The sequence below is a fragment of the Cricetulus griseus genome, chromosome 2 (genome assembly GCF_003668045.3).
Source record: "Cricetulus griseus strain 17A/GY chromosome 2, alternate assembly CriGri-PICRH-1.0, whole genome shotgun sequence".
NCBI lineage: Eukaryota > Metazoa > Chordata > Mammalia > Rodentia > Cricetidae > Cricetulus > Cricetulus griseus.
The window spans coordinates 402,415,383-402,438,105 of NC_048595.1; the positions used below are offsets into that span (position 1 = coordinate 402,415,383).

At 40.6% G+C, this 22,723-nt stretch overlaps 1 protein-coding gene across 1 annotated transcript; it reads right to left on the reverse strand.

The window, feature by feature from the left end:
• Positions 1-626: 626 nt before the first annotated feature.
• Positions 627-21,077, reverse strand: LOC100770593 (ubiquitin carboxyl-terminal hydrolase 5-like). Its single transcript, XM_035438829.1, is given in 3 exon segments — positions 627-1,781; positions 20,278-20,385; positions 20,999-21,077. Coding segments are annotated over 3 exon segments (1,314 nt in total). The 3' UTR covers positions 627-654.
• Between the last annotated feature and the right edge of the window lie 1,646 nt (positions 21,078-22,723).

Below are 22,723 nucleotides of genomic sequence, written 5' to 3' on the forward strand. Positions count from 1 at the left end.
GATCTTTTGCTTGTATATTATGGTTTCTGGTTTTGTGCTTTTACAGGTTTTTTTTTTTTTCTCTGTGTGTTTCTTGTGTTTTTTTTTTCTTTTTAATTTTTTTCCAGTCATTGTACTTTTATTCACATCATGTATTTTGGCATTTTTCCGGAGGACCAAAGACACAGAATGGGAGGCTGAGGCAGAAGAACAAAGGGGAAGAGGTGTCCCTATTTCCCTCCTATCCTTCCCTGCCCAACCACAAGGGAGCAAACACATAAGGGGAGGGGAGGTACAGTAGCTCCCTCCCCTGGAAGGATGCATAAAGCCACACCCACCCACACACACATAAGACCCCCTCCCAACTCCAGGGGCTGGGTCATCACAGAGAAGCAGAGCACTGTGGATTCCAGGGCCAGGGAAAGGAAGCAACAAGGTCCCAGTGTGGATAGGCAGTTGGCCCCTTCCTGTCCCATCCCTGCTCTATCCCCAAAGTCTACTGAGTACCCCTTCTCTTTGCTTGGCTATTCTCCTACCGCCTCCAGCTCTTTCCAGCTGTTGAGGACAAAAGGAAAAAGGGTACAGAGCAGGGGGCTTAATTCCATCCCTCAACCCCATCCCTCATGCCAGATGGTCTGTCCCCTGCCCGAAGTGGTAACAGTTGAGGTCAGGCTCTTAGCTGACCACTCTCTGGTAGAAGTAAATGTAGCCCAGGCCTTTGGGTGGCTTTTCAGAGGCACACACTTTCTGGTCATTGTTGATCACCCATCTGCCTTCCTTCTTGTTATGGCAGACATAGTGACCACACATAGTAGAAGTCCCCATGTGACTAATGAAGGCAAAGAGCTGATACTTTCCAGGATCATCCCGGTCTTTAGGTCCCACTGGCATAGACTCAGAGATGGAGTCAGCAGCTGAACTTCCCTCTGAGATGTCCATGGCAGCTTCTGCATCTCGGTCATCAATGTGACTGAAGATCCAGTCTACAGCCTGTTCTAAACTATTGTTCGTGGCCCGCAGTGGTTTCAGGGCCTGGTCCCTTGAGAAGCCCATGGAAACAATGGTGGTCACACAATCTTCTGGTGGGGGATCAGCTGCTGCACTGGTGGAGCCAGGCCCACTGGAGCCAGGAAGGATGAGGGGATTTGCAAAATCTGGATCATCGATGTGCAACATGACCCAATTCATGGCTGCTTTGGCCCCACTATTCCCTGTATAGTACACAGCTTTCTGGCAGGTGTCCATGGGGAAGCCCATTTCCATCAATTCTATAACAGATTCATCCAACATGGGTGCTTTGGGCTCATCCGGAGTGACCAGGGGTGGGGCAATGTCAGGCAGCTCCTCCTCTCCTGGCTGTAGCCCTGCGCCCCTCAACTGGGAGATGTCTAGCTCCTCTGGCATCTCAATGGACACATTCAGTTTCTTGGGCACCCAGTCTAAGCCAAAGGCGAACTTCTTGATCTAGATGACCAGGTAGTGAGGGAAGGAGGCAAACCGTGTAGTCTTGACAGCTACTGATTTCGCCTGTAGGGCTGTGCTCCAGAAGTCGTCCACCTGCTCAAGGGCCCCATAGGTTTCCAGACAGGAGCTGAAGGGCACCTGGGCCCGAACCAGTTCCGGCAGTAGTACTTTCTCCTCCTCAGCTTGCCACTGCTTCTCTTCATACTCTAGAAGCTCCTCTTTGTTAAGGGCTGCATCCATGGGCACAGGTAACTGCATGATGTAGTCAACTCCCTCAGTGTACTTAACCTTCTCTGTGGCCAGGCATTTGATCTCTTCTTCCACCAAGAAGCAGAACACTTACGATATCCCTAATGTGACACTCATTATGTTAGGTTGCATCTGTACCCAAGCTCTTCTTGGAAAGAGATAGCCTTCAGTGTGGCAGTGACCAAAAGGAAGCCATGACCCAAAAGAAATCACATATGACTACAGCATAGCTAGATACAAATAGAAAAGTGTTCTGTTGATATATGAAGCACACTCTAACAAATGTCCTAGTATCCATCCAGTGCTCCTAAATCCTAAATATACAAAGAAAGAAAGAAAGAAAGGAAGGAAGAAAGAAAGAAAGGAAGGAAGGAAGAAAGAAAGAGGGAGGGAGGGAGAGAGGGAGGAAGGGAGGGAGGGAGGGAGGGAGGGAGGGAGGGAGGAGGGAGGGAGGGAGGGGGAGGGAGGAAGTCAAAACAAAGCAAAAAATTCAGTGTGTAAAGCTCCAAACTTTGCTGAAGGCAATTGTGAAGACCTGGCTAGAGAACAGCCCTCCCAATGGGCCTATGACACGATCTTAACTGGCCTCCAATCATTTCTCTGCCTCTTCTGCCCACTGTCTCTCTGCTCTGAGACCCCTTCCTCTGGTACTTTTAGGATGAGGCTTTTTTCTTTATACTTTTTTATCTTCCATGGAGTTAATCCAGATATTGGGTTCTGACATCTGACCATCTCATACTGCAGCTGGAAATCTGGTCAAATATGCACTCACTGTCGTCTTTGAGAGGGGCTGTTCGACTATGCTTTGTGGTGGGCCCAGTGTAATCAAGACTCTTTACAAGGGAAAGGAGGCAGAAAAGTCAGAAATGGAGATGTGATCAAAGAAGCAGATGGGCAAACATCTGGAAACACTATGCAGCCCACATTTGAAGGTGGAGGTAGAGACCACAAGCCAAGGAATGCAGGCAGCCTCAAGAAAGTAGAGGACTGTAGATGCTTTTCTAGAATTTCTGAAAGAAGGACAGCCCTGTCAACAGCCTGACTGTAACATAACTGGAATCCACCACAACCTCTTGACATCTAGACTTTACAACCTTCCATGTGCATTGCTCAAGCCATTGTCTGAAGATTCATTACCACAGCAACAAGTAGCTCATCAGCATCAAAAAGTTAAAAAAAAAAAAAACTTCTGTTTGCCCTTAGAAAATGGAGAATTCAAGGCTAGGTGTGATGGCATATTTATATATTGAATCCCAGAGCAGCCAGAGCTCTGTAGAGAGACTGTGTCTCAGAAAGAAAGAAAGAAAGAAAGAAAGAAAGAGAAAGAGAGAGAGAGAGAGAAAGAAAGAGTGAGTAGGAAGGGGGAGGGAGTTGAGAATTCAGTCTGTGATGGCTCACTTTCTTCTTTAAGTTTTTTTGAGATTATAATATAATTTTTATCATTTCCCCATCTCTGCCCTCCACCAAACCCTCCTATGTACCCCTACCTTCTTCTCTTACAAATTCATCATCCTTTCCCTTAATTTTGTTATATACATATCATGTGTGTGTATATTCCTAAATACATAAATACAACCTGCTTACTCTGTATAATGTTCCATGTATGCATATTCTTGCAGAGATAACCATTTAGCATTGGACAAGTAGGAAACTTCTCTTGGCAATAGATCTAGACCATTAAAACCACAGCCAATCAAATTGCCCAGTCATGGAGCTCAGTCCCAACTGATGCACCCACAATACACTCCTGCACCTAAGGCTCAGATAGCATTGTAGAAGAAGGAACAGAACAACTGTAAGAGCAAGAGGAACAGGAAGTTTGGTATGAGACTGTGTCTAATAGAAACATCAGAAGCTACACTCATGAAGACTCACCAACATGGAAGCATAAACATGACCCGAACATGGACAACACAAGTAGACATGCTAACCTGGATGGAGGAAAATTCACAAGGCCTCAATCCTAGATAACTAAGGAACACTAAGAGTGTGAGAATCAGTCTTCCCAGGGAAGGTTGCACCAATTGATAGCCCACTTTCAATGTCAGAAATTGGCTTTGTAGCAGCTTCCTTCCTTGGTAAGACCAGGTCTAAGTTCCCAACATCCTCTCTTCACTGTGACCTCAACCACTGAGGGCTTACATTTGGTCCTGGGTTGCTATCAATGAGGCTGCTGTGGTTTATGCTTGGTCAGCTTTACTCAACACAGTCAGCACAATCGGCCATGTCATTCTTCCTCTGATTTACTTCAACAGCTGCCCAAGTGGACAGCTAAATGAACCTTAGAGTCCTGCTTATCAATGCTACTAAAAAGAATTAGATATCAAGTTGGGTTGAATGTAGGAGAAGAGGCAAATATATCCATGAGTGTCATCAGGTATCAGCACCAGTGAGGTACCATGTGCTTTTGGGTTCAGACAACTTATTTTTCAACATTGTTTTATGGGTTATTTATAGTAGTTGCCCATATATATGGGAACTATGACCACTAGAAGTTCTGGGTTTTGTTTTAGTTTGAGAAGAGAAGATACTAAGGTTGAATTGTATAGTATGTGGCTAGTAGTGAACCCATTATTATGCTTTATAAAATAGTATTTTAAACCTAGTGGTTGCACCTGCATAAGGCCTCTGCCAGGGAAATTGCCTGCACAGTACTCAGTCATTTAGGACTGTTTGTGCTGTACAGAAAGATCACTTGCCTAACCAGAGAAGCTAATCTAAGTAACATTGAATATGGAATGACCATACTAACAGTACATTTCCAGAAATTATATAACCACCTCCTCACCTATTCGGTCTTCTTATATTAATAGGCAACTCCACCTACCTTTATTTTTATAAAAACTCTTGATGGTTCCATTGCATGACTGGGCAATCCTTGAGGATAGGAAGAATTATTAGATTGAGTATTTCCCCTAATAAATTACTGTTATTAACCTAAAAAAAAGAATTATTAGATTGATGGAGTATGTAAGTAAGCTGTCCACGGTGATGGCAAGGTTTCATACACCAGATGGTTTTTCCAAATGTACTCTAGCCAAAGAGTTGTTTTCTCTGAGAAATGAAGTAGATTTGGACCACGAGACAGTTTAAAATAGCTTGTGTGGATACAACCATTCAAAGCATGAACTAAGTAAGCCACTCTGTTCTTACTATGGATGGAAGATTTTTATGTGCACTACCTGGAACTGGCACTGAGGATCTACTATTTCCAGACATTAGTGTGCACATCCTGTGTTACCTTTCAGAATGAAAATGTATTGTTTCTCAGTTCTGGTGGGTGGAAGTCCAAGACTGAAGAGTCAGCACTTAAGCAAATACATGCCTAAACTTTCTCCTAGAAGGTCATGGCTGGCTGGTGGCCTGGAGCATTCTTTGGCAGGGTCTGTATCATGCTCTTTTCTACCTTCATCTTTATTTACCAGCCTCCTATATTTGTGTCCGACTGTCCAAGTTTTTATAAAGTTACCAGTAATATTGCATTAGAAGCCCACTCTGGTCCAGGATGACCTCATATTAACTGCACACATATGTGACAACAGTAAATTTGGTCACATCCACATGACTGGTTCAGATCAACACATGAATTGGTGTGGTGCAATTCAATTCATATGGAATTTGGTCCATTGGAGAAATCTACTAAAAAAACAGATAATAGGTTCCACTGTTTACCTCTTGTGGTAATTTGAAAGAAAATGGACCTACAGAGAGTGGCACTATTAGTATGTGTGACTTTGTTGGAGTGGTTATGGCCTTGTTGAAGGAAATGTATCACTCTGGGGGTAAAGTGGGGTGCAAATAATGCATAATTCTAAGGAGTCAGACCAAGTTTGGGAAGAACAGATGTTTTAATAGGAAAGTACTCAGCGACGAGTCAATCCTCTACATCAGGGGAACCATGGAACAGAGAGAGCCGCCTGCATATAACCCTCTTATTTAAGGTCTTGCTATGTCACTGACCACACCCTAGTATGCATGGTCTGCATCACCTGTGCCAGCCCCCAAGAGGGCATGGCTAACCTTTCCCCTACAATTCCCTTTTTAGACTAAAAGATTATTAAAACTTAACAGCATAAATTATCTGTCATTAACAATCATAAGGGTAAATTACACAAGGTTATAATAACCTACTAATGTCACTTCTTAACTATAACTATTCCAACTAAACCTTAAAGTCATCCAAAAGAGATGTACAAGCTAGAACAACTCCTTCCAAACCCAACGTTAAACAATAGGAAACTAGCCCTAACTAGGTGTCAACAGTGGGGAAGGGGGGCATAGTATTCTCCATTCTACTTCCTGCTGAACTGGGACAACGACAACCTCGTGGGGTCCTGTGGGAAGAAATGTTAGTGTGATGAAAGTCCTGAATGGGTTATATCCAGCCCGTGTTTGGTGGAAGATACTTGATTGGAGGTCTAGGTTGAAGTCCTTATCTTGATTGAAGTTCTTGTGTTGATTGAAGTTAGTACCCGAAGTTCTGGCTGGAGTGTCAGTTGAAACAGCTGGATACAGTGTACTTGAAGAGGTGTGGTCCATTTTCTTTCCGGAGCGTCCAGAGATTGCAGTCAGGCAGGTCTTCATTGGCTGTGTGGGACTCAAACATAAATGTTAGCAGAGAAATGTTTGCTTGTATATGTATGCATACTGGGAAAGGCAACCATGGGAAAATAAGAATTATGAAAGGGTGTATACCTTGAGAGAAAAAAACAAGAAAAGACAAATGACAGTCTCTAATCTTTCCCCTATTCTGTATTACATGAATCTTGATAAAGTACAGAAACTCTGAAGTTTATTTTAACAATGTGCTTGGATTTAAAGGAGGAAAGCCAAATCCACTTCTAAAGCCACCATTGGTTTAATTGAATAGGGACTAAGAAATAAAGAGAGAGAGAGTTTTCTGAGAAACAGCTGTAAAATTAACCATATGGCATATTCCTTTTGTTTGAAGGTTATAGCTACCTTCTTGTGATCCAGCCAGGAAGTAACATAGCAGGGAGACTCATATAGTAAGGGCAAGAAGGAAGTCACCCCTTCTTCCCTTCCTTCTGCTCTCTGCTCTAGAGCCGCCATGTGATTTCAGCAAGAGAAGACACCTGTCGCTGGCGTCTTTATGGCTGATAATTAAGACTGAGATAGCAGATGAAAAATCCTAGCCATTGGCCAAACAGAATTTGTACCCAATATAAGTCTCTGTATGTTACTTGGCACCTTAACATGGCAGCAGATGGAACTTGGGCTGCCTGGCAGAAAGCGCCCACATGGTGGCAGGGTTCGGGTGGCTTTGGAGTAAAGACTTCTTGTTACACTGGGGACAGGCTTTGGGTTCTCCTATGCTCAAGCTAGCTCAGTATGACACATAGTTGCTTCTGCTGCCTGTGGATCCAGATGGAGAACTCTCAGCTCCTTCCCCAATACCATGTCTGCCTGTATTCCACCATGTTTCCTGTCATGACTATAATGGATTAAACCTCTGAAACTGAAGCCAGCCCAGTGAAATGTTCTCCTTATAAGAGTTTCTAGGGTCACGGTGTCTCTTCACAGCAATAGAAACCCTAACTAAGACAACTCTCTACCAAGTTCATTGTCTTGTTTTGCCCAGTTCCTGCCAGTGCTGTGCCATCTTTCTCTTTGCTTGTTTCTCTCCCTCTCCCAGGGATTTGACAGAAGCAAATTCTCACAAATTGTTCATTATTTAATACTAAAACCTTATTTACTCTTATATTTTCCATGAAGTCCTTTTCAGAAAAGCCACCAGGGCCTGTGATTGGCATTTTATTTGTTCCTCTTTACTTCTACTTAACTGAAGCCCTAGAAGGGTAATGCTCACAGTGTGTGTTCACACTGCCTTTCCTGCTATAACTGCCTTTGGAGTTCTTAACCTGCTTGTCTTGTCTGCTGGGCTGGAAGTTCCTAGGATGTTAGGTTTCTATTTTACTCACCTCTATACATCCTTCCAATAGTTTATTAACTGAGAACTAAACAAAGACAGTTAATTCAAACTTAAAATGTAATTGAAATTCAACTTGGCATACCAAGGAATTGTGCTATAAGCCACTCAGCTAAAACAAAAGCAGGTTAAAATGTCCATGTTAAACCACAACTTTGTTAAGGTCACATTAATCACTACATTGTATAACTTTATCTTTGAAACATCCTTAGAAATACCCTATGGATGGGAACTTGAAGGTAAGGGATAGAAACAGCATGACTGAAACTTAAGAGCTCTGTAAAAGAGATAGGAAAGAAAGTATCCCAGATCTTAATCTCAAACATGTCCTCAAAGATAAAATTTGCATATGTAGCTGTTTTAATTGCTCTGTTTCCTGCCAGAAACTTACTTTGCTTCCTACTTCCCTGAATGGTGGGCGGAGCTCACCTATAGAATAATGCAGGACTGTGTTCTCCAAAAACATAGTATCTTTCATTCTGCTTCTCCTGGTTGGGGGGAGTGTGTATAGTCAATAATAATATTGTTTAGTCAATAATAATATTGTTACGTTTCAAAGACTACACAATACCTGGACACTGACAGCTTACAAAGTATCTGCTTTAGCTCTGGAAGCTTTATATGTACATTTGCTTATTTTGTGTGTCAAGGCATGTTTTTGCCATGCTACACATGTGGAAGTCAGAGCACAATTTTCAAAAGTGCTTCTTTCCTTTTGCCCTGTGGTTCTGGGGACTGACTGAATACCAGGTCTTCAGACTTGGGGATAAATGTCTTTATCTGCTGAGGTATCTCATCCAGCTAGCTCTGGACTGTTTACAATGTGTTCAAACTGCAAAATCAGATCAATTTTCTTTTCAGAGAATGTCTATTATACGTAAGTATTATACGTATTACACGTAAGTAGCTATTTTGTGGCTCCAACTGACTAAAATGAAGCCACAAACAGATGAAAGAAACTTCTCTGTCAGTGACATAATACAGATACTCAGGGCAATGACTGTTTTTAGTCACGGAGCTGTCAAGCCCCTTCCAGATGTCTAGATTTGCTCAGGGTTTCAGAAGCAGAGCGCTGGTGTGGCAGATATTTAGGCTCAAGTACAAAATCCATTCCTACTGCAAGAGCAGTAGCTAGGCTCAAGCACTAACTTCACCCCTACCAAGTGAACAGATAACTGGGCTCAAGCACCAACTCCATCCCTACCAAGTGAGCAGCTTATTGAAGGTGTTGACAGTAGTGTTTCCTACCCGAAAACCTTTCTGTGACAATCAAATAAAGCCACAAACACTCGCCACTCCAAAGTCACCAGACCTCAACTACCTGAATATTGACAGCTGCCAGGTACTCAGTTGAATTCAGCCGACTAACAACACTATCCATGTCCATTTGTTGCACTAAGTAAGGTACTTACAACACAACCACTTTGTTGAGCTATAACTCACACACTATACTCTTCTTTCATTTAAAGCATGGTGGTTTTAGCATATTCACAGAGTTATACCCATGAACACAATCTAACTTCAGAACACTTTTCTCTTTGTCAGTAATAAATTATTGGATATGTCTGTGGTTTCTTTGTTTGCTGGCTTTTTTTTTTTTTTTAATACAAAGTCTTACTATGTAGACATGGCTGGCCTGGAACTCACAGAAATCCATCTGCCTCTGCCTCTGCCTCTGCCTCCTGGATGCTAGAATTATAGGTGTGTCTCACTACACCATGCCTGGCCAAATTAACCAATCACTTTTAATAGTCATATTCTTCTTATGGTTTAGAATTCTCCTCATTCTGTTTTTTTTTTTTTTTTGAATATTTCTCTAGTTATTTTTCTCAACAGCTAAGTTAATTGCCTTGCTCTGAAAGCAGAATGGTTCCTGTACCATCAGACACAATGTTTTAGGGCATTAGGATGAGGCTTGCATATGGCTCCATAGTGCTGGTGGTGGGGTTAAAAGGAGTCATAAATAGTGATCATGACTGACTTTAAAAATTGAAGATCTAAAGAGTAACTCTGGGTGGCAAGTGCTGAGGAACATGTTGTGTGATTAAGGGGAGTTTATTGACATTCATTTTATGGCTAAGTACAGACTGACCAAAACCAGCCTCTCATGGCTTGGCATTTGAGGGCAAGCGTTCAGTTCAGTGGTGGCTGGAACAAGAGCAACAGCACCTGGGCAGGAAATGAAACTCCAAGCCACAATCCTGAAGTTGAAGTGAGCTAGGTTGAGAATGAGACCAAATGGCAAATGAAGAACACTGGAATTATTTCACAAACTCGTTGAAGCCCGAATTAGTTCAGAACACCCCCCCACACATCTGTCTGTACTCCAGGTCTACAAACTGAAATCATATTGGACTTTGGGTCCTTAGGTCAGTAGGTTCTTAACAAACCAAATATGGGTATTATGAACAGTGTTCAAAAGTTTCTTTGAACTAGTTAGTTAACAGCTGCATGAATATTTCTTACATTGGCTGCCTGCCCCACTCTACTTCTAGCAAGAAAGATCAGAGGATTATTTCTTCACTCTTTATATCTCATGTGGATTGATGGAAAAACATTTCTAAAACTCAGTGTTCCAATAGTAACTATGACTCCTGGAAGCTAAAAATACACTGCTCAACTATTTTTCTCTTCAGATATATTCCTGTTTATTCTTTAAAATTTAGCTCAGAGTTATCCAGTATTCCTTTCACACTCACTGGAGTAACTATTGTCAAAAGACAGAAAGTGAGGCTCTATAAGATGGCTCTGCAGGGGAGGCGGGCATTTCTGTGCAAGCCTGAGGACTTGGATTCAATTCCTAAAGCCTGTGTAAGGTGAAGAGAGTATGTACCCCACAGAGTTGTCCTCTGACTTCCACATGGGCACCGTGGCATTTCTCTCCTCGCCAAAACATGCACAACAAAAATAATAACAAAAACCAAGTAAAAATACCTCAGAAAACAGAAAGTGAGAAGTGTTGGCGAGGATATGTAAATATTAGAACCTGTGTGCATTGCCTTGGGGAAGGTGAAAAAAACCTGTGAAGTTACAGAAGAAAACAACTGGGGACAGTTATCATATGATTTGGCAATCCCACTACTGGGTATGCACAGCAGGGCACAGCAGCAAGCAGTTCCAACTTAACCTTACGCCCACATTTATAGCATGAAGGAAAATGCTTGTAGATTCAAGATACCTTTATTCAGATAAATACCAGCCAAACACAAGCCAGAGCAGCGAGGCCAGGGAGAAGGGGCAGCAGCAGGAGAGGGTTCCATCTGCTCGTGGTCACTTAAGAGCCCATGCCTTGTCATTCTGACCTCACCTTGACCACGCCTTTACAGGCGTGGTCAGGCACACCTGTAGCCAGCCCTTAGGAGGCGTGTCTCCCTTTGAGCAGATGGAAGCAGTCCACGTGGTCATTGATTGGGAGCTTGGTCAACAAAATGGTGTGTGAATACCAAAAGTGGTATTACTCAACCTTAAAGGAAAAGAACATCTGACAGGCTAAAACATGGATGAAACTGGGAAAGCGTGCTGGATCAAAGAAGCAGGTGATAAAAAAGACAAATACTGTACAGTTCCACTTCTTCAAGTACCAATATCGGTGGGATAGAAATTACAGCGATCATTACCAGGATCGAGGTGCTGGGAAACTGAGCTGTCAGTATTTAATAGAAATAGAGTAGCATTCTGGGAAGATGAGACTATTTTGGAGAATGGGTGATGGTGATGATTGCACCACAATGTTAATGTACTTTATGTCACTGAGCTATTATACACTTAAAAGGTTTTTTTTTAATGAATGCATGCCTAAAACTTTATTGAATAAGAAAGATCGATTAGTTGAAAAATATTATTTTTGTGCTACTTAAAATTCATGAAAAAGTCTTTTTTTTTTCCTGATAGGATCTGATATTAGTTACTTTCTATTGCTATGACAAAACACCATGACCATGGCAACTTAAAAGAAAGTGTTTAATTCAGTTTACTGTTTGAGAGGGTTAAAGTCCATGATGATGGAGGAAAGGCAGGGCAGCAGGGTGATGGAGGAAAGGCAGGGCAGCAGGATGAATCTGATTGAAGCTGAAAGCTCACATCATGACCCACAAGCAGGAGGGGTAATCTCAGGAACTCAAAATGGCTTGGAGTCTTTTGAAACCTCAAAGCCCACCCACACTGACATACTCTCTCCTGCAAGGCCACACCTCCTAGTCCTCTCCAAACAGCTACCAACTGAGGATTCAAAAGGCTTATGGGGGCCATGTCATTCAAACTACCACAGAGCTACTCTATAAGGCCAATTCAATAACAATATCAATGACCTTGTTAGTAATTTGCAAAATAGCAAATTAAGGAAACATATAGAAAAATAAATAAATTAGAAGAGTAAGGAATATCTTGAAAAATAGAAAAGAACTTGTCAGCACGTGTTATAAATTAGAATTCATCCTAAACTATAAACTTCAAGACCCTGCTAAATACAAAAGAATAAAGCCAAGAAGTCATTTCTATGTGGAAGTATTTGCAAGCTCTAATTATGTACTGTGTATTATTTTAACCCCTTTATGTACATTAGCATGTGAGTTTTGAAAAATACCACCAGGAAATAGTTCCTATTTCCCTTGTTTTGTATATGGCAAATCAGGTTTGCCCAGTTGTTAAGCAGTAGAGCCAGAATTTGGACCCAGAAAGTCTGACTTAAAGATCTTACCTTTTGATCATTCTACAGTGTTTTAAGCCACCAAGACTTCAAACACAAACAACTAGCCAAAGCTATGCATCATTTTATATAGTGTAGCTTAATTTTAGATAGTTTAAATAACATGAATAAAACTACAAAAGCATCAGGGAGAAATATGACTTTAAATTTTTTATTCTTTAACGATTTCATCCACGTTACAATGTATTCTGGTCATCACCCAACACTCACTACTGTCTTACACCCACTGAACCTCTTGGACTTTTAAAAATCTCAGTGTGACAAAGCCTCTTCACAGAACACACAACAGATTGTGAGTTCCAGATCAACCTGGACCACCTGTCTTAAAACAAACACCCAGAGAGGAAGACTGATACACCACACTCCTAAGCATTTTAAAACCATAATTAAAGTCAAATAAGCCAAGAGGTGATGTCATAATCCTAGTGCATACAACAGGCAAATGTTAACATGGCTCCAGCATACAGAGATCTTTTTACAAATCAACCAAGTGACCATAAACAAGCCTATGGAAAAATGTATAACATCGTATTAAAATGAGAAAAACAGCCAGGTGTTTTGTTACATCTTTAATCTTAGCTCTTGGGAGGCAGAGGCAGGCAGATCTCTGTCAGTTCATGGCCAGCGTGATTGACATAGGAAATTCCAGGGGCAGGGTAAGGGGGTAAGAGATACAAAAAGATGTTTAAATTTGCAATTGATTAAAGAAGCTCACATTTGAATGAAAATCAATTTTCATTTATTTTAGTGTCAGAGATATAACTGCTAGGTAAAACCAGATGTTAACAAAGATGTAGAAAGGGTACTTCAGACTGTACAAAGTGAAAAATAATGATTAAAAAATACTTATTAAATGAGCCCCCCCCCCGCCCTTTTTTTAAAGAAAAGGTATAGAAAGGCACATGGTACAGTTTCTCTGGAGAGCCACTTGACTTTCCAGAATTTCAAGTGTATTGTAGGAACTCTTCCGAAGACTTATTCGTGGAGATCACTGTCCAAGTGCCCAAAGCACACAGAAATGTGACCACAGCGCTATTTAAAACAGCAATGTAAGCTGAAACAGCGGCTCTATTCTTGGTAAAGAACTAATTGACTAAAACCACAAAGTATGTGATAATGAAACTTACAACATGTTGATATGGAGTGACACTGGTTCAGTGAAATATAATGAAGATACTGAATAACAGATAAAGTATGGCCACAGATGTATAAAATATGCATATTGCATAAAGAAACACCTACATACCTAGAAGGGCATTCACTACAATGTCAACTGCAGTTACCACTATATGAAGAGATTTTCAAGGAGTTTTACTCTAATTTCTATTTTCATGTATAATTTGAACTTTTTAAATGAGCAAATAAGTACTACTAAACAATGAAACAGAACAGATGTAGGGGTCTTGACTTTATAAGATGAAGAGCCGAGGGAGGTGGGGGGTTGCACGTACCTTTAATCCAAGCACTGGGGAGGCAGAGACAGATGGATCTCTGTGAGTTTGAGGCCAGGCTAGTCTACAGAGTGAGTTCCAGGACAACAGGACTGTTTCACAGAAAAAGCAAGCAAGCAAACAAACAAACAAAAAACCTGTCTCAAAAAACCAACCCCCCCCCCAAAATTAAGGTGTAAGTTTTCCCTCAATGGTTTTAATTACATAAATTGTGGGGAAATAATAAAGACTTGACTTTTCACAAATTCACCTTTAAGCAAGATGTAGGGTCTCAAGCCTTCTTGCAGGTAGAGATGTGTGAGTCAGAAATTGACCATGACTATTTTTGTTTGTTAGTTTTTAACTAGGAGCTTATCTACTTTCTAGAACTTTGCTTTTTTTTTACAGATGCAAAACTAGAATAAAAATAAGTTGTCCTCTGGGAGGTCGTGGTGCTCACCTCAATCCCAGCACAAGGCCAGCCTGCTCTACATAGCATGTTCCAGAACAGCCAGGGCTACACAGAGAAACTCTGTCTCAAAAACAAACAAACAAACAAACAAACAAACAAACAATACCCCCCCCAAAAAAAACAAGCAAAAGAAAATTTTTCTCATCAGTAGCCATCAACTGCTAGAGATGAGGGCGGTGTTATCTCTGCTTCAAATTTTCCAGTGAACTCTGTATTTCAATGTTGAGAAACAGTGCTGTGCACCGGGCTTAGCTCAGAACATTGCACAAGATCCCCTTATCAGTCCATTAACTTCAGCATGTGATGTTTGCCTCTTGCCAGAGCACAGACTGTCTAAAGCGCTTTTGAACTATAGTTACATATGTGAGTTGTGAGTAGAAATGGACTTTAATTAGAAACTATTCAGTATTAACATGAAATGCAAAATACATGAAAAGAGCGATACATGTCAGGTTCCACGAAAGCGAAAAGAAACCTTGAAAAAGCTGAGAGGTCTAAATTCTGTGTACAAATTATAAATGTGATTGTAAGCATTTGGAGACACACTAGCTTTGTGGTGCTTGCTGGTCCTCTCCTCTGCTCTCCTTCCCCTCTCTCCTCTGCTCTGCTCTCTTCTCCTCTCCTCTTCTGTTCTTTCCTTAGAGCTGGCAGTCTCTTACAGCAATCCAGTGTTGTTTCCATTTTAAAGTCTTCTGGAGTCAGCTCATCATTATTAGTTGGTGTGTCTCCATGTTCAGATGGGTGTGATTTTCACATGCTACTCCAGCCAAGGCAAGCATGGGCCTTTAACCATCACATGAGAGCTGTGAGTTCCATTCTAAAAGGTCAACACCAGCAGGTCCGTTCATGTCTGATTGTCTATTTAATGATCTCTACAAAAGCAAGCTTTAAAATGTCTCCAATGTGTTACTGAACATAGCTCACCATTCTGAACTGAGCATACTACATAAAATGATTTATGTATTTTGAACTTACATAAAACCATTTTAAAACATTTATTTGTTAAAAAATCAAAAGCTCAAGTTTTGATAAATGTGAATATTGGAGAATATGGATAAGATACTTTTGGGAAGAGGAGGGAAAAAAAATCCAAGATGACAAGAACTGAGAAGAGCAAGAAAAGTAAGCTACAAATTCGTCATTGCATCAGCGCATGGTGAAACAGTATAACAAATAAGGAAGAGAGGAGCAAATTAACACCCACTTACATTACATTTCAAGTAACTTTCATGTAATTATATGACCATAAGTGCTTCCTTCCTCTTTAAGCTAATATGTCTGTGATTTTACTTCTTTTAAAAAAATACTTTCATTAATTCTTTGGGAATTTCGATGTATTTTGATCTTATTCACCTGCCCTAACTCTTCAAAGATGTATTCCCACTCTCCTCGGCACCCAGTCAGCTTCATGTTCTCTCTCTTTAGTAAACCTATTAAGTCCAATATGTGTTGCCCTGTGTGTGAGGCCTGCCCTCATGTCTGGCAACCTACTAGGATCATCATTAAAGACAATTCTCCAGAAAGTTATCAAATGCCAATAGATCCCCAGCGAGGGGTGGGACTTCAGTACCCCATCCCCCTAAGCAAACACATTTTTCACATTCACAAAACAGAGCAAAAATAATCATTTACATGTGTTTAACACATTACAGTAACAGCCCTTGAAGAAGCCTGTTTTGATAACCCTAAAGTTGTATGCTTCTAAACAGACAATGGAAGTTGTCTTAGTCACTGAACCATTGATCTCATTAGCAACTGTATTTAAGAATGAACTTGTTAATATATACACGGGAAACAAAGAGGTAAATATCAGGATCTGCTAGGGTGGTTGGTAACTAATTATATCTAATTTTCAACACTACTGACATCTCTACTTCTACTGCTTGACTTAGTGACATAAGGCAAACTGTCTCTCATTGGCTCACTACCCCTGCTAAGTTACTCATCTATAGCCCTTTCCTACCTCTTCTCACTATATGTTTGCAGCTTATTGCCTTTCATAGTCTCAAATAAGAAGCCTAAATGTCCTTTATTGTTTCATAAATTCATACAGTATCTCAGTTTTCTCTCAATAGGTTCAGGATGTAAGAATCATACCTGCTAGTGCATAGCCTGTGACACTGTCAATCTGGACACAGAGCAGGAGGCTAGTGAGTGGGAGGGCAGCCTGGACCACGTAGTGAGTACTACCCTAGTCTGGGCTACACAGCAAGACTGTCTGAAAGCAAAGCTAAAGGAAGCCTACTGCATCTTTAATCTGCAATTCTGAGGTTTTATCAACTATGCAATGATTTAATTTATCAAGATTTGTACTTAATTTATCAATATTCTGGCATATTCTGTCCTTATTTTATAAAGCCTTCAGTTTATTCATCTTATTAAGATTCTGGAGTTTTTTGCATAAAGGCTTTTGATTAATTGATAGATAACATTTCTTCTTTGATCTCTGAACACACTAACTACAACTCTAAGAAAAGAAAAGAAAAGAAAAGAAAAGAAAAGAAAAGAAAGAAAATTTATTTCCCTCCATGAGTTATCAGTCTTCTTTGGCCAGTTATTTCCTTTTTGCATTGACTGCTGCTATCTGTCCCTTACTTCTCTCAGATTTCTGACCATCTGTTCATATTTATGAGAGGGAGACTTGGTTGATTAGTTCAAGCAGCCAGTGTAAATTCCTTCTGCTGTTGAGGAGGTTGCATTTTCTTATCTGGCATTCTTTGAGAGAGATCAGGAATTGTGTGTAAGTGTGCAACACATGTCACTGGATGAGCGTTGGGGCACAAAGGTAGTCAGACCCTCACTCTGACTCTCAAAACAGGCCCTTCTTTTGAAACCGGACCTCAGCCTCACTGGAGTGTGAGCTCTCCAGAACAAATCTTCACGTCTTTATCATCTATTTGCAAATGTCTCCTTATCAGTGACATTGCACATGTGCTCTGCCTGGGTGGGCAGGATCAGCTGTTTTGGACAATACAACACTTCTGCCTTCTCTCCAACTGAGCTGTAATCCAAGCCACACCCACCGTAGACTGTGACTTATGCCTGTGCTAGGTTTTATAAGCCAATATTCCTTTATCTGCTTTCAAATATGAAACACCACACGAGAATAAGCAGAAAGCAAAGAACATCCTCAATGCTACCTTATGAATTTAAGAAACATTTAAAGGAGTTACTGGACTGAAAGTGATGACCCCCAATGAGACAAATGGCAACATCCCATTGTGCAAATGGAACAGACGCTCAGGCCCAAGAATACAAAGCTCACTATTGGAAAGGCTTACATTTGCACACAGCTATCCCTGCCACTCACACAGATGTTAGAAATGTCTCAGCATACTTGGAGATCTGCACAAGGACAAACCCAGATGTTTATAACAGGCAAGACAGCCACAGATAAAGGAAAAACCAGCCCCCAGAAAGCACAATTAGAAATCCTCATCTTCAGCTAATTGACAGAATTCTGCCTACTTCACATGTAAGACGCATGTGACATAAATGGGCCCCTCAAGAACTCCGAGAGATTTTCTGGCATTCCCCACTACACAAAGCCCATGTGAGGCTTTGAGTGGAACAAAGAGAAATGGTTTGGGATTCTGTTCTGCTTTGTACCAGCTATGTACTTGCACAGTCTTTATTCTGCAAGTCAGTCTTTCTCACCTGTACAATTCAGATGAGGTACTTTTCACTGAAAAGTGGTAGGGATTAAATGAATAATATAGACAAATAATTGATGTTTAAATATTAACTCTTTCTGCGCTAATATTGTGAATGTCTTTTACCTAAATAATTTAGAATTAAATGAGAAAATTTGCACCATTTGACAAATACACAATGCTAAATAAAAAATTAAATCTATCATGGCACAACTATTCTTTCTAGAATATAATATGACCTAAACCATAATATACCCTAAGTCATTTATTATAGGATTTTGAAAATTAGTTCTACAAAACTTCATGCATGTTCATATATGGATGAAGTGAGAGCAGTGATCATCTCAGATGATTTTGAATGTGGTTACTCTAAGAACCTGCAGTGCATTCTTCTTCTAGTGAAGCATAGTAAGGGGAAAGTTCAGATAGAAAAATATGCCCTAACTTGCAAAGGGTAGGAACAAAAGAACTCACCTGCGCTTTGATGTTCCACTTGTCCGTTCCTTAGATAAAATACTTGTTCCCTTGTAGACCTGGAAAGTGTGAACAAGTCTCCGTATAAGGAAAGGGTCATTTAGCTTTTAAAGTGTGAGGAATGAATACAACCAGTCAGACCTCTTAGCTAAATGTGCACGTGTTGCCACGAGATTCTAACATTTCCACTCTATTCATGAGCTGTCATCTCGTACAACAAAAATATTCTGATAGCAAAGATGACTCTGAGGGGTTCATCAAAGGAAGAAAGAAGAAGCCGTAATATTGAGCTGGAGTTATTGAGAGTTTGAAGGAAGAATTAATTTGAGGGAAAAGGTAAAACTCAGGATTTTTGTTGTTGTTGCTGTTTGATTTTGTTTGGGATTTTTAGTTTACTTTTTGGTCTTGGCTGCAATCTTAGACTAAATTTATTTCCTTTTAAAATTTTTACTTGTTTTTATTTGTGTGTATGTGTGTGTCTATATGTGCATCACATGTGTATGTGTGTGTGTCTATATGTGCATCACATCTGTATTGTGTGTCTGTATTGCACCACATGTGTATGTATGTATCTGTATGTGCATCACAAGTGTATGTGTGTGTCTGTATGTGCATCACAAGTGTATGTGTGTGTCTGTATGTGCATCACAAGTGTGCAGGTGCTCTCTGAGGCTGAGACTGAGTTGGATCTGTGCAGACACACTGGCAGTTGTGTCTCCAATGTGAGTGAACCAGGGTCCTCTCTAAGAACATCAAGTGTCCCTCACTGCTGAATCACCTCTATAGCCCCTCCCCAAATTTATTTCTTAATCATGGTAAAATATATTAGACAATTTGTATACTTACTCATCCATGTTACAGATCTTTCAAATGTTGGATTAATGTAGAGTCGATGTGAACACAACTTTCTGTCTTCCTTAGAACTTTGAAAATATCCACAGATCATTCAGTAGAGACAAAATCTTGGAAACAAATTATGGTGATACAACAGAAAGTCTCTCTCTCTCTTTCTCTCTCTCTCTCTCTCTCTCTCTCTCTCTCTCTCTCTCTCTCTCTCTCTTTCTCTCTCTCGTATTTTGCTTTTTTGTTTTGTTTTGGTTTTTGAGACAGGGTTTCTCTGTGTAGCTTTGGAGGCTATCCTGGCACTCCCACTGTAGACCATACTGGCCTGGAACTCACAGAGATTCGCCTGCCTCTGCCTCCTAAGTGCTGGGATTAAAGGTGTGTGCCACCAATGCCCAGCATATCTCTTTAACTTCACTTCAAAGAAATTATTCAAATAAACAAAATGTTTACAATTGTTACTTCCAAGGACTCTGAGAATGGGATGGGAAGTGAACATTTTCACTCAAATTCTGCACAGTTTTCGTCCTTTTCAAAGTGGAGCATATTATCTTTACAATTCTGGCAAACTTTAAGAGTCATTTATAAACATCATTGTTTAACTGAACAGTACTAGCAACACATTAAATAAATGAGAAGCCAGAATTTTTGACATCAATAGGATAAGCGATAAATACATAGATTATTTAATATTTGTAATGCGTTAAAATAAATATGTTTAATAGTTTGAAATTTTCATCACAAATGTTTGCCAGGTTTTTCCTGTTTCTCCCAACTTTGTAATTCTTGTATAAATTTCTTCTCACAATCCCTAGCTTTGTGAAAATACATCCTCTGATTCATAAACCATAAACCATTCACTAGAGAACGATAATAAAAAGAAGTCAGTCCACGGTGGCCCATGCATTTTGTTGTTTGTTTAAGTGTGTGTGTGTGTGTGTGTGTGTGTGTGTGTGTGTGTGTGTGTGTTTGTGTGTGTGTGTGTATTTTTAGATTAATTATCAATATTTCTGCCAACACAGGTCCAAATCACATGGCAAGTAGTTCACATAACTTGCCTGAGAGCCCTGACCACACCTCATTCCCTACTAACAGGCCTTGGGTGTGGGTACCTTCAGAATTCCTCATGCCCTGTTTTTTCTTTGTACTGGAAAGTAACTTTTTACCTGCAAAAAGGATAAAGGATGTCGAATACCAAGCTTGTTAAGCTTGTTACTGGGAGCTGGGGTAGGGGAAAATGGGAGAATGGAGGTTGGAATATTTCTTTGAAAATTAACTGAATTAAGACTAATTAGAAAGACAATTCTATTTCTCCCCTCCTTTTTGGAATCTAGAGGGTCAAAAAGGGAAGATATTTAAGTGCAGAGCAGAAAAGAGGAAGGAAAGGAAAGGGAAGGGAAGGGAAGGGAAGGGAAGGGAAGGGAAGGGAAGGGAAGGGAAAGGAGGCAGGAAAGGGGGTGGAATGGTGGACAGGACCCTGCTATACATATGCCTGAAATCATCACAACAAACACCATTGTTTTATGCAAGTAATTTAAATTAATAAAGGACAAAAAATGTGAAGCCTTCTACATTGTGCTTAATATATAACTAAAGTAGTTTGTGTTGGAAGAAGCAGCTTAAAGAGCCTACAGAGAATGAAAAAGAACATGAAACAAACAAACATAACAAATGTGTTTTCATGTGGGTACAAAGTGAGGAATTCTTTATAAAATGCAATTACATACATAATAAAAGAATATTTTCCTACTTCTGATTCACTGTGTTATGCTGTCTCACCAACACGGAAGGGTTTGGAGCTATTTCTCTTTTTAGAAACACCTGGAGGCAGGGTCCCTTTCTCCTCCCAGTCTTCCATCCCTGACCTAATTCTAAACCCTCAGGCAGTAAACAGCAAAAGCTCTCCAAGGCTGCAGCCATGAATCCCTCTCATTTTCCTCCTCTTCCTGCTCAGCCCAGTAGCCTGCAAAGATAAGCACAGTGGCTGTAAAATGTCTATTACCTCAGAACTCCAAGCTCCTTCCTCTTCCACAGGGACTCTCCTTGCGGGCCCAGCATTTGGCACAGTGCCCATATCAAAAGCTGGGATCTTTTCTAGTCCAGATGGTTCTATTCATTGCACAAGGTCACAGACCTTCAGTTATGGCTGTGAACACTCAGAGCAGATATCTAACCCCAGCTTGACCTCTGTGGGAGGAGCAGAGGGCCAGTGCAAGACTGTAGCCGAGCCTGGCAGAGTTGGCATCTGCTGGCTGTGCAAACTCCAAATCTGTAGCTACAGGGTGATGCTGGAGTCTCTCAACTTAGGAGAAAAGGGATCTTTATCCACTACATCTGCTAAACTTGGATTCACCATGCCTGATCACAGCTTGGGGCCTAGATCACATCTTCAATAAAGGATTGCTGATGTTATCTGAGTGCAACTCTAGTCAGAGTATCAGACATCTGTGTTACTCGGGTCCAATCTCTTGTAATGTCACCATCCTCAATTTATCCATATGGCCTCATGTATTCAATCTGGGAAGGCTGGTTTTATAGTATTACCTTCAAGCTAAGAAGGGAAAATAGAACTTGAAAACTTGGTATGATTGATTCAAAGTCAAAGAATGTGCACTGAGCTCCATGTTTACTGCTCTTTTATCCGGTGATGGGGGTTGGCCTTCTGTATCTATGGTTCTCTTATTGGTTGATGAATAAAGCACTGTTTGGCCAATAGAAGCAGGAAGATAGGCGGGCCTAGGAGACAAAGAGAATTCTGGGAAAGGTAGGCAGAGGGAGACTCCACGAGGGGGTGCCATGTAGCCCTGAAAGGGAAACAAGCCAAGATCACATGGAAATACTTAGATTAACAAAAATGTGTTAATAATTAAGACACAGGTAGCCAGTAAGAAGCCCAAGCCATCGGCCAACAGTTTATAATTAATATAGTATCTGTGTGTTTATTTAGGGCTGAAGTGACTGTGGAATGTGGCAGAACAGATACCTCTGTCTACAATCCAAAATATCATAAATGTATAACATGGGCTACCAAACTATAGCTCTTTATAGAAAAGAATACATTACCCAACACAGATGTCTTGTAATAAAAACAACTTAAATAGTTAGCTTGAAGAATCAGCATACAGGGCTCCGTGAAGTTAAAAGTTTTTTATATAGCAAAAGAAGTTATCAGTGGGGCAGAGGGCTCACAGAACAACCAGACAAACTTCAGCCATGGAGTTTATACCCAGAGTTTACAAAGAGCTGTAAAAGTTAAATGCAAAACCTCTAAACCACTGACTGAGGAATGGGCTAATGAATAATGCCCCCCAAAGAAGAAACATAAATTGCTAACAAGAATTTCAAAATGTGTTCAACATTCCCAGTCATCAGGGAAGTGAAGAGCGTCTCTCTATTGAGATACCACCTTACCCATCAGAATGACCATCACAAGAAATCTGATAGAAAATGCTGGCAAGGATGTGGGGAAAGGGACCCTTATCACTGTTGGTAGGAGTTCAAACT